At 38.7% G+C, this 18,507-nt stretch overlaps 2 protein-coding genes across 5 annotated transcripts; one reads left to right on the top strand and one right to left on the bottom strand.

Moving 5' to 3' along the window:
• Positions 1–556: 556 nt before the first annotated feature.
• LOC103984470 (uncharacterized) lies at positions 557–13,346 on the bottom strand. Of its 4 annotated transcripts, none has more exons than XM_065108564.1 (7): positions 13,222–13,346; positions 9,640–9,754; positions 9,198–9,454; positions 7,190–7,277; positions 6,379–6,445; positions 5,960–6,269; positions 4,498–5,765 (listed from the first exon to the last, which is right to left on the bottom strand). In XM_065108564.1, the coding sequence occupies exons 2-6, from the start codon at positions 9,642–9,644 to the stop codon at positions 6,216–6,218; spliced, it is 471 nt and encodes a 156-aa protein (XP_064964636.1). In that variant the 5' UTR covers positions 9,645–9,754; positions 13,222–13,346; the 3' UTR covers positions 4,498–5,765; positions 5,960–6,215. The 4 variants fall into 4 exon arrangements, 3 of the variants coding, with proteins under 3 accessions (XP_064964636.1, XP_064964635.1, XP_064964637.1); XM_065108563.1 differs by having other exon boundaries at positions 13,219–13,344; XM_065108565.1 differs by lacking the exon at positions 13,222–13,346 and adding an exon at positions 12,970–13,202.
• A 477-nt stretch (positions 13,347–13,823) lies between these two features.
• On the top strand, positions 13,824–14,981 carry LOC103984472 (cytochrome c-type biogenesis protein CcmE homolog, mitochondrial). Its single transcript, XM_009401971.3, has one exon. It carries the CDS (start codon positions 13,920–13,922, stop codon positions 14,694–14,696), a length of 777 nt encoding a protein of 258 aa, XP_009400246.2. The 5' UTR covers positions 13,824–13,919; the 3' UTR covers positions 14,697–14,981.
• Positions 14,982–18,507: the final 3,526 nt, after the last annotated feature.

Genomic DNA, 18,507 nt, shown 5'->3' with positions numbered 1-18,507 from the left:
ATTGGCACCGACACAAATGCAGAGCAACGTTGCTCTGCATCTACATCGACGCTAATGTAATTACCGAGCGACATCGCTCTGTATTTGTATTGATGCCGATGCAAATGTCGAGCGATCCTTTCATCACTTAATAATGACGTCAATGCCACACAATAAGCGACCCTTTCATTGCTCGACAACTATGTCGACACTAACACAATTAGCGACCCCTTTGTCGCTCTACATCTGTATCAACGTCGATGCAGTAATTGAACGACGTAGTTGTCAAAAGACACCGCTTTACATCTTTGTCAACATCGATGTAGATGTCGAGCGATCCTTTCATCGCTTGACAACTGCGTTGATACCGATGCAGATATCAACTCTCACCTTTCGTCATTATTTTTCTCATCTACAACTTCCAACAATATCATAGTCTACTACTATCAAGAGAAATAATTAAAATTATTTTTTTACTTATTATTTTTATATTTTTATTGATAAAATGATCGAAGAAATGTACATACATATTTCACTCTAGATTTGAATGCCTATAGGCCAAAATACTAAAGAGATATAATTATAAAAGATACTCTATAATTAATAAAATATAAAATTCGACAAAACCTGATTTTAAAGATCTACATCACCCACCACTATTAGCGTTCTGATTTTTCCATCACAATCGGAATAATAAAAAAATATTATTACAATTATTCATCTGGATGAGTGCAGCACCGGCATCTTCACAGGAGTCTTGGATGATCGGACACTGACCAACATCGAAAGAGAGTATGCACGTCCCATCCACTGTCTCCGCTGCTCGCTCAACGACAACGCATGCAGGCAGGCAGCAGGGATCCCTGTGGCTTCTGGTTTCCTCTCTGGAATCTGGAACCCGCTTACCTCTCCCTCTTTTTATGAGAAGCCAAACACTGACATCGCACGATGGCCGTGCCGTCTTCACAGCAACGAGTTGGCCGCGACGTGACGTCCATCTTCTCCCACCATTAAGGACGACAGAGACATTTGAGCAGCTTCCTAACTCTACAACACCAGCCGAAGCACGACCACGTGGAACATGCAACGACGGTACTGTGACGTGCAGGACAACCTCCAGGCAATGATACGGCTTTTTCCAGTCTCTGGACTGCCACATTCTACCATCACAAGCCATTCCTTCATCCTTCGAGCATTCCACCGAGTCTAGTTTTATGACTTCCAGGAGAAAGTTTGAGTCCACATTCTACCATCACAAACCATTGTTCTCAGCGTCGGTTCTTGTCGATGTGGAAAAGCCATCAGAAACCTGTAGATCTGACCTACTTGTCAAGTAAAATTTGGTGGAGAAGCCTTTGCTCTCTTTCATGAACAATATGAGCAAAATTTTGAAGTAGATAGAGAACTTGAGAATGAAAAGGAATTCATGCAAAATCTTATTATGCTCATCGAACAGTCTGTAAACATACTCTCATTATTCAAGCACATTATGCATTTGACTTGGGCCACAAACGTACTTTTCATATACAGATATAGGGAACAAAGAACATGGCAAATACATTCTAATTCCCAAGAGAAATCCATTCAGCTAAAAATCATCAACCTTCAAGCTCATGGAATAAGCCACCAAGTCTGTGATATGTTTTACATCCATAATCTTTACATGTACATCTTTTGATGCAAGAAAAATGATATTCTCAATGACAACAAGAAATGATGGATTGTTTGATGCTCTGACCTATGCATATTAAATGATATGTTTTAATTGTCAACAAAGGAGTGACATGTTGAGATTTTTACTTTTTGCATGACCAACATATTAAAATAGCATGCATAATGGAACCTTTGAGTTCTTCAGAGATCAATTTCATGTCGGACTTACAAATTCATGCATGACAAATTCTATTTCCTATAAATACATTTGCTTCATTTCAAAATTTTCCCATCATCTAAACATGTTCTTCTCAACAGTTTGCCCTGAACAATTAAGTATCATAGACTGAAATAATGAAGTATCATGGAGCTATGTTGACATTTATGTGTTCATGTCTGTTATGACCTCAAGGGTCTAGAATGAGTAATCTGCAAGTAAATTTGTATTCTCACAACAATATGGAATAATATAGTGTTTTCTGTAGTAACAATAACATGTTTTTTTTGTAGATTGTATGATTAGCATAATGAGATATTAACACATTTATTTTTTTACGAGAAAAGTTTGAGGGCAAAAAAGCCCATAATATGCAGACTCTTCATAAGACATTGAACAAAGAACATGGTACAAATATTCTGATAGCCAAGAGAGATCTAAAGTGCAGTTTGGATGGTGCTCTCATTCAAAACCAATTCTTGCTATTTAATGCAATATAAAAATGATATTCTCAAAACCAAGTAGAAATAATGGGTTATTTGCTAGGATGGGTTCTAATACATACATTAAGCTATGCATATTCATCAATTTACAAATGATGAGTGAACATTGCCTTGTTATTTTGGATGATCAACATATTAACATCTCTATCATAATAACTTAGAGTTCTTCAAGAATCCATGGTCGATTCAACCTTCTTGATCCATATTTATTTACTAACAGGACATCTTCTTTGTTTCAAATTTTTTACCTCATAACTAAACATGTTCTTCTCAACAATTTGCCAGAATAATCATTGTTGTACATATATAATCATCTAACAATTTGCCAGAATAATAAGCATCATAGACATGTAAATATATATAATCATTATTGTTTCCATCACTAATACATTGAAGTCAAGTATAATGGTTTCAAAGCATTGACCAAAAACCTAAGAATCAAATTCATTGTTTACTGAAAAATAATTTTTTTGGAGAGGCAATGAAACTTTAGCACCACTAATTAAAGAATATGATGTTCAAAAGAGTCAAATGAACATACAACAATATACAAGAATCTCAAGATAAAAAGTATAATATTGATCTAAGTCTGTCTCTCAAAAAATCTTAGTTGCACAGATAATATGATAATAAAAGAATTAATCAAACTATACTAGAATGTGAACATCTAAATTGAAATCAATATTTGTCTTGTAACTCACACTGAATATTATCACAATAAAACATAATAAAAACTTTCAATATTTGTCTTGTAAACCAATTTTTTTTGTTTACGTTGTCGATAATAACCATTTGTGAAGCTGAATTCAGTAATCCAAAAAATAAAAATTTCCAATAAGATTAAGAAACTTTAATGCAATAAAAATGACCTCCTATGAATCATGATAACAACCATTTAGAAAGCTAAATTTAGTATAATACAAGCAAAAAATCCTGCAAGAACAAGAAATTTTAATTAGAAGAGCGAAGTCAACCTCCTATAAAATGCTTTTCTATCACAATTTGGTGTTTAATCATCTAAAACCAACATAATTTCCGAGAGGTTGCCTGAGTGAAATTTCAATCATAAAGATCTGTGAACAAATCAATCACACTGTCTACTAGTTAAACTGATGATCAAAGAGAACTCTATGTTTAAGGATCACTAGTTATATAGCATCAAATCCACAAATTAAACCTCAAAACCTTGGATAACAACATACATGGGCAAGAACTCTGCCGGATGTGTGACAAGGTGGACTCTCATAATTTTCTGCATCATGAGCTTATCGGTATTGCTATGTACTACATAACATATCTATCATAGATCTTACATACTACCCCTACATTATCACATCAGAACTGGCCCCTTGAGTTTGTCCGAATGAAACCTTATAAAACCTTCCGAGGTGCTTCGCGCAGCATCTGATACTTGAGTCAATTCCATCTGTTTGTAAGCATCAACTTCTTTTAGGATGCAAACACCGACAGTGGTCGTAAATGAAAGGAAAGAGTAGAAACATTAGTTCTTCAGTCAACTTAGGTATTAAGGGAAAACAAAACCTAAAAGATCTCCAAAGTGAGCCTCAGCGTATAGCCTTGTGAAACATTGAGGGCGTTTGTTTTGGTTTTTCCAACCTGTTCTATTTAGCCGCTGCTCAAATCGGCCTAAGCATAACTCTTGCTTTCCGTCCCTCTTTCTTCCCCTAAACCTCCATAGAAAGGAGGTTTTAGGCTCTTGTCTTTTCCCTGCACAGATCTTCAAGTTCAAGTTTCTTCCAAGATGATAAAGAAAAAGAGGGGGATTAAGAGGAAGCAAATAAATCGACGACATAGAACACGAGTTGCATCAAATAAACCAGTGGAAGAAAGTACAAGTAAAAGAAGAAAAAGAGAAGAAACCTTATTGGTACTGTGAAAACAAATCTGGATGGAGATCTTGATTCTGGGGAGGGGAAACCCAAACAATTTGTTACCTCCTTTGGTGCTTTGGTGGCAGTGTGATGGTAGGAAAGGAAACCAAAATGGCATATGGTTGCATTTGCCGCTGCACCTACATGGTGGATGTAAACTCGTTTTCTTCACGGCCACCCCGCTCCCCTTTAGGTGCAGGTGCAAATGCAGCCATATGAAACCATCTTGGGCTCAAAGATATTTTTGCAGTAGGTCTCTCTCTCTCTCTCTCTCTCTCTCTCTCTCTTTCTCTCTCTCTCTCTCTCACTCACACACACACACTTACACGCACGCGCATACCCTCTCTCTCTCTCGCTCTCTCTCTCTCTCTCTCTCACACTCACCCACACACACACTTACACGCACGCGCATACCCTCTCTCTCTCTCTCGCTCTCTCTCTCTCTCGTACAAGCACACATTCTGTCTCTGTGCCAACTGAAACCATTTTGAGCAACACACGTTCCCCTTTCTCTCGCACACACACAACAGACACACCTCTCCCTCCGCCATCAGAAACCATCTTGGGCTGCAACATATCGGCAGTGGAAATATGAAACTCTCTAATTTGTAGTACAAAATTTCTCTACCATCTGAAGAACACTCGTTTCCCTCTCTCTCTCTCTCTCTCTCTGCGCGAGAGATCTGGAGATATCCAGAAATCTCTCTACCATCCGAAGAACTCTCTCTCTCTCTCTCTGTCTGCGAGAGATCTGGAGATCTCCAGAAATATCTCTACCATCCGAAGAACTCTCTCTCTCTCTCTCTCTCTCTCTCTCTCTCAACAAGATGATGTCCAAAGCTGTGGGCAGAGATGCCTCGTTTGTGCTCATATATATAATAGGAGGGCTTCAGGAGAGAATGAAAGGGACTTCCCACTCCTGTTCCGTCTTGGAGCTTTTAAGAAAAGCAAACGAAAAGGAGCACATGTTGTTTTCCCAACAGCCGGTGGGGCCGGCGTCCCGCCCTCACGTGAAGGAGCGTGGCTGTTCACGTGGCCTCGCCCAATCCGACGAACGCTAGCCCGCTCTTGTCTCCCTCCTAGTCACACGGCCGTGCATGTCGTTCGCCACGGAACGAGTGGGGGTTGGACGGCCCCCAGCCGTTCCTTGGGCCTCCACGCTGCCCGTCACTTGCGCGTCAATTCGCGGGCGCGGATCCTCGTCGCCAACGCCTACGATTAGCCTCCGGAAGAATCTGTTCCATGACTTGGACCGTTCGTTCGGTAGCGCATATCTGCCGACACACCACAGCCGTGAATTTGCTGGGGTTCAGATAAGAAAGATATGGAAGCAATTAATGTGATCAGATAAGGCGCATGATCACGATGTAGGATGCTAAAATAGACACATGGATTCGAATAATGTAAATTTGGTCGATCACATTCCCCACTCATGAAGTGCAGATTTTTGTGTTGCAGATGCTGATGAGCTTGTTCTTGCCCATCGCCACAGACCGGGATGGTCTCGGAACTCTTGCCTTCCTGCAACACAAATATCAATCGTAGGAGGATTATGATTTTTTTAGTGAAAAAAAAGCTGAGATATTCCTGGTGATTTTATCAACATGATGAATTTTTAGAACTAACGATCTACATGTAATTTTATCAATTCAAATGCATGATGCGACAAAAGTCCAATAGTAAATGTCCTCGATGTCTACTAGATGCACACCCACCGGCTTATCATCCCAAAGTTGAACTTGAGGTTGCATGACATTCATGAGATGCTCTCTGATTAATAGAATGGTTCTTTTTGCTTTGCTTGTTTACTTTCTTCACCTAATACCATTAACACAATTTTTTCTTGGGGTCGAATGGTGACGCCAATGCATTTTGTTTTTATACAAGAACACCCCCTTGACAAAAAATACATCTACTTAATTTAGCTAACCAGAAGGCCAGACAAAATTTCCACACTAGCAAAGAGTACTGCTAATCGTAAAGTCCTTCCTCCTGCCAAATGTCGACCAAAAAATCTACCATCTCCTGTAAAATAAATTACAAGAATTTGGAAATGAGAAAATCTATCATGTAGAACTAATCTCAAACGCTAAAAAAGAGATGACACAAATGAAGCGACCCAAGGAGAACTCACAGATACTGGGATGGGTTGTGGAAAAGGTCGGTTGGTCGAGAGCAAATCCTCGTAGGTTGCACACCAGCTACAGACAAGGGAATCAAGGTTAACGACAAGGAAAGCAGAGTTCACATGAATTACCCAAACACACACAAAGAGCTTCCATCATTACCTTGTTAACACAGCTTGGATATATAATCTACATGGCTAAAATACATCGTGTGCCCATGCATGTAATTCTGGAATTATTAGTTACAATAGTTCAGATTCCTTTCTCCTTAGAATCCTTTTTTGTGTGAAGGAATCATGTATCAATCAACTTGGCCAAACTATTGAAAGTTAAGACAAATGTAAATGATGAGCCAAGCTGTAAAAATCTATTCTACTTTCTGGTGGTACCTAACCCAACCTAAAATCAGTACAGGTATTGGGTTAGAATTGAGGGGTCTATCATGAGTGTTCTAAAATGTTGATGTTTCGTATGTTCAATAAACTTTGATGGAATACAGATAATGATAAATGCCCAGAAACATCATTGAATTCATATTTACTTGGTTGTATAGACATGCATATTTTCTGTTAAAACATTCTGAAGATCTAATGCACATTCAGGTAGCATTATGGTAAGAAATTGGTGCATCACACAAACAAAAAAATGTTTTAACTAGTAAATTTCCCTACAAAACCTGACAAGATAAGTTCAAAATCCATCGATTACCTAATTCAAGCAAGAAAAAATATAAGCACATTAAAAGAATATCATATGCCATCAGTACATTGGCATCTATGTTATCCCAAGTTGCACAAAAGAAGAACGTTTGATCTTGACCTTATTGTCGGTTCCCTTGGAGCTCTGTGGGGCTTTTTTGACCGATCTCCGACCCACGCCCTTCTCATCTCATTCCAGGCTATAGCACCTACCGAACATAGCGGACATTATCAGTGATACCAAGAGAAGGGTTTGGATTTTCAAGTAATAATTATCATAAATATTTTTTTATTTTTGCAAATATCCAGATAAACATCTAGCTCAGATGTCTAGCCTATAGATATATGAGGTAACCAAAATTGAGATTTAGTATTGCATATACAACATTAATATGAACAATCCAATCAAAAACTTCAATTCCTTGCTGAAATTTTATTAAAGCTATATTTTTATTTCTGTAAGTTATTAACAAGTGGAAGAGGAGACTATTAACATGGATGCAGATCACCACTCATGCAATATTAAAAGAAACTATAAAATTGCATGATGTTAAGGATCTGATTGTCTAATTTTAGGAGCCTAAGCCTGTCTATTGCACTTTCTTCAACTAGCAAGCAACATCACCAAGCCTTGCTAGTTTTTTAGTTCTTCCAATTGTGCAAGTAACATCTTTAATAGGCACATGTAGGCAAAAGGAAACATTCACTCCTGATTGAAAAGACCAAAGCAAAGCTCTTCACTAGAAAAAGAATTGTTCCTACCTAAAAGCATGAACCACACATCTCAAGCATTTGAGAATGGGCCTCAAGTGTCATGAGAAGATTGTTCCTTTGCATTTAGATAATAAGGATTCGAGTCGCGAAAACGTGTTAGTACAAGGTAATTCTTGATATGCACATATTTCAGGTAGTTGTAGGTTATATATTTAGTTGTGGCCATCATTCACAAGTGTGACCCAACTGCATGTTGAAGAACTTCCCAGAGATAAAACATATCTTGTCAATAGAATTTTCACATGAATATCTATAGTTTAAAGACTAGTAAGGATCTGAATTTTTGCAGAATAGACAATAATTTCATAAATGCCCAAAAAGAACAAACTTTAAAGTTTAAAGGTCTGCAGACATTGTCCATAAGCTACACACAGGCAAGCTCTTCCAATATTTATGACTATTTCCTATTAAAGATTTTATTGACACTATTGCTGAAAAGCCAAACACTGCTTAAGAGAACACAAATTCAAGGAAGCAGCGAGGAAAAACTCATGGTCATATCTACATGTTATGCCGAAAAATCAAGAGACTAAACGTAAATATTTTCATGCTTACAGGAAATACAGATATAATGGATGTCATAAAAAAGTTCCTGAAAGAACTGTATTTCTACAGTAAAATAGAAGCAGGCCTAATATCCTATTGCAAGAACCATTTTTATTTTACGACAGACTCCTCTAATTCCTTTAGCTCTAATATTCACAGTCCATTTTAATAGAAACTTCCAATTTTTTGCCTTTCCAACTACAGGCAATGAGAAAAAACAAGCTCTTTGAGCTGTGGTCCACGACAACCAATACAGAAACTTCTTGCCATATAAAATGAATATTAATCAAATATTTCAAAACACATGTTTCACAAAAAAGTAGAAAAAAAAAAGAACACACATAATAACACATTAAACAATAACATTGTTCATTGTTGAAACCTCCAGTAATGATATAAATTCTTGAATCTTGATAGCCAGAGTTATTTCTGGATATAGTTCTTATAGCATAAGTCTACGGGTATCAACTATCCAAGGCTATAGTTTGGGCCTTCATCTAACTATAGTTCCAACATTCACTTTCCTAATAAAGAGGCTTCAATTTTTATTAATGAAGTAAGCAAGGTGAAAGCATGACATCAGCAAAAGGCCTAGCATCAAACCGCCAAAACATGGCACCTCTGTGTACCAACACAAAGTAGGATATAATAAATGCAAAGAATAGTGAAACATATAAAATTACCAGTAAAGAAAATTTTCAATGTCAAGCGCAAACATATGTGAAGCAAACAAATATTTAACTATATCTATAAAAGACATATGGAAGCCATTCTAAATACGAAAAAGATATACAGAGAGACAGATAAACCTTGGTTGACGAATGAAACATTGTTAGCATTTTCCTCCAGTAACTTGGTCTCATCATTGACAGTAGTGGGACACGAGGAGACATTCGTCACCAGGGAAAGAGAATTGCTAACATTGTTTTCCATTACTTCAGGTTCAGGACTTGATGACCATTGTCTTTTCTTCTGGATGGATAACTGGCCTATGTTCCGCTTCTTGGGTGGACCCAATATTCTATCATTAGCTGATTGAGATTTAGCTAGCCCTCCAACACAACAACTGCTCTGTATGAAGATAGAATTATACACTCCTAATGGACAAACTACTGTAAGGAATAACTAATCTATGACGTACAATGCACCATCAAATGATAGGCAGAACTCACTGCCTAGAAATAAGATTTTTGACAACAATTAAAGCAACACTCTCATGATTCATCATCTTTAAGCAAATACGGTACTCACCCCATATATTCTAAGAGGAAAGTTGCTTCAAATGTGCATTTGAATGGCACTATGAAGAATTTACACTTCTACTACATCAAAATGTCAGGAAGTTCTCATCCTGTTCCTTTGTAATCTACACAATATAATCAAACTGTAAGAACAGTAGAAAGGATTTCTAGACAATCTTAATGAAAACAAGAGCTGACAAGTAAGGAACACATATCTTCCATAAAGTAAAAGATGAAACGAGTCATTCAGGGACGAATAATTCACAGCCTGTGTTGGTACTTTGTAAAAATATGACGAGCAAAACAGGAAAGGTTTTTCATTTGAAAGAAAGTAATATCAAAAACTGTATCACAGTAAAGGACAGTTGATGTTACCTTTGCACAAAGTATTGTTTTCTTTCAGAAAATTTGTTATTCTAACTTTATATGAATAATCTTACAGATGTCAAATGTTATGGAAGGCAATATGGAAAGCAAACACATATAAACACATAATATACTGGCAATTCACAGCAATGAAGCTTGATGATTATAAGACAACTGTTCAAACATACTACATTAACTAAAACTGAACCATATACATGCAAAAGGAAAAATAATTAATTCCATAAACCAAACTTTTATTGAGTACCGTATAGTCATAGTATTGAACCATTGAGACACAACAAGCTCGAACTGTTTCACATCAAGATCAATAACAACAAGCCATAAATCCCAAATATTTGGGGAAGGCTGAAAAGACCAAGTTTCAATATTAAAAAAATATATAGTCGGTCAAAAGCTACTGTTAAGAAGCAACTACAATATGCAAAATCTACAATGGGCATGTTGATGTTTCATTCTCATTTAAGCCATGTCAACGTCGAGGGAACATTTCTCAGATCCTATCTCAGTCTTCATCTACGAAGAATTCCCTTTCTTCTTACCTTCATATCTTTTGTCATTCGACATAGAGAAATGCCGATCTTTTTCATATCTTGCACCACCTTCACATTTGTGCAATCCAGACATTTCTCATCCTTTGTGAACCACAAAAAAATTCTATTTTCACAGTTGTCTCTGAATAAATCCATGCACTCTCCGAATAAATCTATGTATATTGTTGTATCAAACAAATTATCCACAGAAAAAAATTAGAGAGCAACTCTTGTGCATCAAAAGCAGAAGTTATTCCTATGTTACACAAGTTCTCACACATGAGCTGAATTCATAAGGACCACAATCAATGAGGCAAAAGCAACAATAAATTGGCCTTGTGACAGTCTTCAGCATATAGCTGAATCCTGCAAATGAATCACACTGTTGATGCTTGAGCACCAAACCGAAAGAAACAGATCGATAAACATTCATGTTTCTGATAAATGAAACCCAATATTAAGTTTGCAATTTTAGTTTGCTCATCAAGCTTAAACAACATTGATATCAACACAGTCAGGTTCATGGATATTAGGCTTCAACATAAAGCTGTAATTCTCTAAAAAATCACAGGCTAATCTCTTCAAAAGATTCTTACAATAATATAAAAAAGGTGAACTTTGAAGAAGAATATATCCTAACTCTGCTGTAAGCTTGCAAGTAGCACTCAATTAGTAAAACAAAACACAAGATAAAGAAATGGATGCTTGATAAATCAACAAGTTTGGCTACAGAACAACAACAACAACAAACCCAATCTATAACAAAAAACTTGATACAGTCTCATGCATAATATATCTTATTGAGATTTAATGGGACAAAGCTTTGAAGCCCGATGATTTGGCTGACTAAGCCACTATTCTGTCATGAACGGTCGGCGCGCACCCGCAACAACTTCGCTTAACGAACCGTTCGTCGCTTTTGTTTACATGTACAGATGCTTGGCAGCATGGTTTGCCTTAGTTTTGTGATCTTTTGCTTGTAAAAATGTAAGTTCAAACAAGTTGCAGCGCTACAGTGCGACCGCTCACCGCACCGAGCAAAACAACCCAAAATGGCTCCGTTTTCGTGTGCTACGGGCTATTTTCGGCAGCCCGCTGTCGCACGCGAAACGTCAGCCATCTCAACACCCTGGAACCACCCGGGTGGCACCATGGGGGATGGGGCTTCGGTATAGTGTCGGGCGTTGAACAATATTCACAAGTTCACACGTTTTCTTAACGGGAACTTGTCTTCGCGCCCGGCACCCGGTAAGCAATTGTTTGTGGACTTGCAGCTATTCGTTCAACCCTCTAAAGTCCTTGTTTTCCTCCGTTATCTGTTTTCTCTCTTACACGTAAGATGCTCACTAAATTGCTTGTAAAGTTTCCCTCTTTGCGAGACATCGGGACTTGTCCGTCACTCGTTCTTCGAACTAATCAACTTTATCTTTTTACAAGTCCTTTGGGACCTGAGTGAGGTTGCAAATTGGCTGACCTTTGTGGACGTATATCGCAAGGGCGCGTCAAGACTTACACAATCCTAGCTAAGTCCGAGAAGTTGGCGCAAAGGTACATCGCGACTTAGGCAACGCAAGCTAAGTTCGTGTTTTGGCCGCAAGGGTGCCTCACGACTTAGGCAATTCCAGCTAAGTCCGTGATAGTTCGTTACCTTTCTTCCTGAACAAGCTCGGTATGAATTCCACAATATAAATTTGTGTAAGTCCATTAAACAAGGTTTTAGAACATTTCTCTACCAATGATTTAAGCATGGTATATACAAATATCTATCCACTATTGGACAATCCAATACGAGGTACCATGCCATATTGCTGAAACAATAATACAAAAAATATTTTAAGTCCTTATGAGACCATTTTCTTCCCTCACGATCGACCTAGTATGGTTACTACTACTCTACTGATTAGCATTCTGCAAGAGAATTGAATGTTAATTATTCCGAATGATGACGTCAGTAACAATTTTTTTAGAAGATGGTAGACGATTAAATATTCTTTGAAAACTGAATTGCTACGTATTTAAAAGACTCGAAGACATTGAATCCACGGCCCAATCTTCAGAGTTTAACCTCGCACCATATCAATTTAAATTTAGCAATCTTTTCAAACGCTTCACAACAAATTACCTAAATGAATAAGAAAAACCCCATTCATCTTAGTTTGCGTCCTCTATATTGCAAGATCCAACAAGAAACAGATCACGAGCTGTGATCGTCCCTAAGCTCACAGTCGAAAACCCTAATTTGATCACACCACGAGCTACGATTCAAGGACCGCCATCATACGAAGACATATCACGAACAACAATTGTGAACGATCCTAAAAAAGATGAGAAAAGCAGCGCAAAGAAACCCAAAAGTAGCTACTCCACGAACGATTTATCCAAGAAAATCAACACGTCGCCGCGTCAGGATCACCAAGACATACCCTGTTAGTAAACTCGAGGAAAATCCCAAAGATCGCGTCCAATCAGAAAAAAGATAACCATCGGTTCCGCAACGGCGACATGGAAAAAAGCAAGCAAGAAAAAAAAAAAAACTGATCGACCACTCAATAAACTCTTGGAAGAATAAAAAAGTCGAAGAATCTGCGTGGGATCGGTCGAGGAAACTAGAAATCTGAGGCTAATTGCAGAGATTCTTCCGAGTAGAGAAAGGGGAAGGAAGAGAATTATACTACGTTGTACGAGCCTTCTTGCTTTCCCCCTCGAACCACTTCGTGGTCTTCACGAACAGACGGTCGAGCTGGGAGCATATGTGGAGGCTCTTCCAACCGAGAAGAGCGTTGCTTGATATACCCCCCACTTACTTCACGACTTTGATATTCCCCCACTTAATTCACGACTTCAGTAGGGACTGTTGTCGTGGCGCACATCCATCGGCCAGATGGGTGTGTGTCGGTGCCAGTGCGCTTTCAAATGTACGACACGTGTGAAGCATATGATTCGTGTTTACCGTTACTTCTCGGAGAGAAGATTTCCAGTTGTTGTCGATCATGCTGGATTATGTTAAGAGCTATCTTGATCAAATTACATTTAATTGTCATCTGCACGTGCCACCGCCAAGGCACTTCGAGTTCTTTCATCAACGCCGTCGGTGACTGGGTCCCACTCCATCGCGGGTACGTTACCACTCCGACGCCTACAGCCTGAATCACCCTTGAAACTATCAGGGCCGATGTGGTTCCACTGTCACAAATTGCAGGGGTGATTCAGTGGCATTGGCAACGAGGTGCTTGAAGCGGAGTCCGAGTCGCCTCCACCAACCTCCAGTGCCGTGTCCCACAAGTAAACAAGTGCCTTTTCTTCAGATCCCGTCACCGCGGGCAAGCCCTAACCTGTCTTCCCTCTGTTCGGTCGCTCTTCCAGAGATCCATCCATGGCTTCTTCTAGGGTTCTGTCCCCGCGCCTCTGGTCCCGGCTATCTCCCCTCCTCCGCGCCGCCGTCCCCGTCACCCGTCATTCTCCGCCGCCTGACCCCCCACTTCTCCTCCGGCCGTTTCCCACCCCTCCGCCGCCTGCCTCCCCCGCCGCCCTCTTCCTCCGACACCTCTCTACGGTCTCCCGCCGGCATCCATCCCGGTCCCACACCGTCGACATCGGCGCCCGAGCCCGGCAGCTACAGAACCGCCGCCTCTGGACCTACGCTCTGACCTTCAGCTGCGTCGCGGGGTTCATCGTCATCGTCCTCAGCAACTTCCAAGATCAGCTCGTCTTCTACATCACCCCATCCGATGCTATGCAAAAGTTCGCCGCCAACCCTTCCAAGAACCGCTTCCGCCTCGGTGGCCTCGTCCTCGAGGGCAGCGTCGTCCAGCCCACCCCCACCTCCCCCGAGATTGAGTTCGTCATCACCGACCTCGTCACTGACATCCTTGTCCGCTTCGAGGGATCCCTTCCCGACCTCTTCCGCGAGGGCCACTCCGCTGTCGTCGAGGGTTTCTTGAGGCCCTTGAACGAATCTGGTCGGTCGGCTCCTCTTGGATCAGTGGTATCGGAGAAGGCGAGGAGCGGAGAGTGTTTCTTCAAGGCAACCGAAGTGCTGGCGAAGCATGATGAGAAGTATATGCCCAAGGAGGTTGCAGAGGCGATCGAGAGGAATAAGAAGAAGATCAAGGCGGAATCTAAAGCAAAAGCCGCTGAGAAGACAAGTTGAGATTGCTTCGCAACTCCAGGTTGATTTAGACGTCAAATTTTTTGAATTATTGAGTTAATTTTAGGTTGGTGGTTACCAACGGATACGAAAAATCCAATTTTTATTATGATTATTATGCGGCTTTACATTGGTGTAACCTGGAACCGATCAACACATGGATCCCAACAGTCAGGTTGAGAATAATACGAAGGGGACTATAAGCATGGTATAGTTTAGTACTTTATGATTTATGTGTCCGATTTGCTGTAGTTTAGTTCATTAATAATCGTATTGAATTGTCCGAGATATCAAGCGGCATTGTTAATGATAAAAAACCCAATTTTTTTACCTAAATTCTGAGATTATATTTGTTCATTCTGAAATGGATATCTTATAAGGAGATGCTTTGGTTTATTCAAAGATTACGAGGCATCTTGTTTGCTTCTGTTCATGGTTCTTCTTCATCAAAATATTCAGTTGTTTTTGTAAAGCTATATTGTGCTGTGTTCAATACCTCTATCATCACAACATCATGTCTCAGTCTACATCTGGTTGTCGAACTTTCCGATGGAGTTTTCAGTTCCAAATGTTCTCTTTCTTTTTGTATCCTTGTATGGTTTGTGTTGCAACTGTTATTGAATGTCTTTGTCCCTCTTTGCTTGAATAGCATATTGTCTTGAATTCTTTATTATTCACTAAAAATAAGAGCTCCTATGAAGTGTAATTTTTAACTGTTGCATTTCCAATAGTTCCTAGGTAGACAGAGGTCCATAATTCTCCCATCATGGTATAGATTAAAACAATGCGGATGGATATTCATCCAACCCATTGAGGGCTTGGTTGAAAATTGGACCATTACCTTGGATGGTTTTGTTTGATTAAATTCGGTTGGATGGCTGTCTTTCTGTTATTATAAGTCCCTTTCTTATTTATATAATCTCAGTACTGGCATAAAAATATGGTGCTTTGCTTTTGTCTTTTATTCTATTTTCTTTCAACTGTTAATTAATTAATTTTAAATCTGCTGGAGCAAAAAGATTTTATGTTTTTGGCATGATTAATGCATATATCTGAACATACATAGTCATACATGAGTACACATGCATATATACATGTGTGATCAAATAATTGATAGAAACTCATGATTTAGTTTGTATATATTTGCTTCTCTATTTGATACTAGTAGGACTTTCATATAACTGCACAGTAAGTGTGCAGAGATAGAACTATTCTTCAACCATCATAGGTGATATTCTACCTCTTCTACCGGCTATTACTCTTCGGTAGATGAGACAGTACGAAGAACTAATACATCTGGATGCCTTCTGAGCTTCAAAATTTTAACACTTGGAGCTCTGGAAGATGCAGGGCATAATCAATTTAAGGAATTTTCTTCTGGCTGAGGACATGAAATATTTTCATCTATTTCTATAAAAAAAAATCAGCTTTTAGATATATGTCTCTTAGAAACAATGACCAACCTGTATGAAGTGTTACTATCTTTTGAATTGCATCACAATTAATTCATTGTATTGTCTGTCCTAGATCAGAGACTTTTTTTGGCATAGAAGTTTATGCACAATTGCTCAAGTGTTCTAGTTATCACTGTCTGGTGAGAGTGCTTAAAAGATTAAGTTTGTCTATCTTCAATCATCATAGGCCATATTTTGCTCTTTTAGTGGCACATTAATCTTTGTTAGAGATGACAGTGACTTTACATCACTGCTGTTCTTTTGACTGATTTCTCCTAGTTATGCTTGAAATTGTGAAAAATGGAGTACCTCTGTAATGGATATGGAGTATTCCAAGTTCTGAAAGATGCAGGACTTGACTGTTAAGTGTTTGTAATTCTAACTTATTCAATCATGATAGACATTGGAGAAAGAAGAGAAAAAAGGATATATGAATGTAGGCAACATCATGCTGTTTCATGATTATATGTTGTTGGTTCTTTTAATTATGATCCCATTTTTGAGTGTCCAGTTCATGAAGTCCATTAAATCATGTTTCTTTTCTACTTTGATTAGAATGTTTCTGTAACATAATCTCACTTTTTTTTTTATTTTTGGCATGAAAGAAGAAATATCATGTCAAAATTCTGTTACAATTAGCTCCATGCTTCTAAGAGCATAAATCATATATCAAAAAAGGAGGTCAGTTAATCCTCCAAACTGTATCCATCTGAAAATGTTTAGTATATAGTGTCAATAAATGAGCATTTCTATTTCTCTTTGTAGACACTAGAAATCTTTATATTTCCTCCAAACTGTATTCATCTTAAAATTTTAGTGTATAGTGCCGATAAATGAGCATTTCTTATGCTCAATTTAGAGACACTAGAAATCTTTATATTCAAAAGATGAATAAAGAAAGAGTTGAAAATATTGCTACTACAGTTCCTAAAGAACCATGGAGGTGATATTCCTACTTGTTCATAACTTTAACCAGGGTGAGATCATCAGCTTCCGGTTTATCAAGAAATCTTGCTATCTTGGGAGCTCAGTTCCTACTTGTTCACGACTTTGTGACATGCCCAAAAAATAAATCTCTACTGCCTTGCATGCATCTGAGTCATAGTATGCAATTTCGAATAGTATCATTTGGTATAAGTGGTACGTATCGGTCCGACGATATATCGGTACACGGATCATCTGTTACCGGACGGAACGTGCTACAGTGCTCTAGTATATAAAACCATAGCAATGTCACGTTGTAGCAGTGCTTCAGAACTATAGTAAGAAAAAGATATATATATATATATATATATAACTGTTTGGTATGTTCTGGTGTATCACTCGGTACGTCCTGATGTATCGCTCGGTACATGATATCATCTCGTACCAAGTCAATCTCGAAACACCGGTATGATGCGATATTACATACCTTGATCTGAGTTAAGTTTATATCTTGATCTGTGTTAAGTTTAATCCATCCAGGTGTAGATCTCTTCCATAATACATTCTCCGTTTCACTTAAATACTTTATTTATCTGTTATTTCAAACAAAAAGAAACAACTGCCTCAAATTCCAAAACAAAACATTGAAGTGTTAATTTTTCTTATACTTGAAACAATCTTCCTTATTCTTTCTGCTGCAATAAAAGCCATTATTCATATTTAATTTTCATGAATTCAGTGGCTTCAATTTTCTCTTGCTTTGACATCCATCAGGTAATGCTGGCTGACATCATGTCATTTGCATTAGATAAAAAGAAGAAAAAGAACCAGAACGTGATGTGTGAAGAGTCGCCATCAGATCTGGTGGAACACAACACTCGGGTAGTAATTGGGTAGATCCCTGTCTTCTACCCCCCACCGCATTATATTTACCGGAACACACTACTTCTGGCACGGCAGCACTCACCGTAGAGAGCGACCGCACACCTATCGCCAGCTTTTTAGTGGAGAAGAAGAAGAAGCTGCCGTCCTCCATCTTTTCTATGGACGATACCGTCGATATTAAAAGAAAGGCCGACAGTTCCACCACCTACTTCTTCTTGTCCACACCACATAGAACATCATAATTTACTTTGTATTATTATTCATGTACAAAATAAAATAGGTTAACATTTATTTATTTATTTTTGTTTGGTATAAGGTAAAGCACGTGGTGGGCATTGGCATGCACGAGGTGGGGAACTGAACTCCCAAGACACCATAGATTCTTCCACAAATCCATGCTCTCTTCCCTTGTCTACACGCCATGCCATCCCCCTTTCCTTCTTCACCTCCTACCACTTCTTAGTATTTATTTATTGACTCGGTTTCACCTCATGTCGTCCAAGCAAACCAAGTTTGAAAGCTTAGCTTATACTATTTTATGCCTTTCAACG

The sequence above is a fragment of the Musa acuminata genome, chromosome BXJ2-5 (genome assembly GCF_036884655.1).
Source record: "Musa acuminata AAA Group cultivar baxijiao chromosome BXJ2-5, Cavendish_Baxijiao_AAA, whole genome shotgun sequence".
Taxonomy (NCBI): Eukaryota; Viridiplantae; Streptophyta; class Magnoliopsida; order Zingiberales; family Musaceae; genus Musa; species Musa acuminata.
This window is presented reverse-complemented; position numbering and strand designations above follow the sequence as displayed.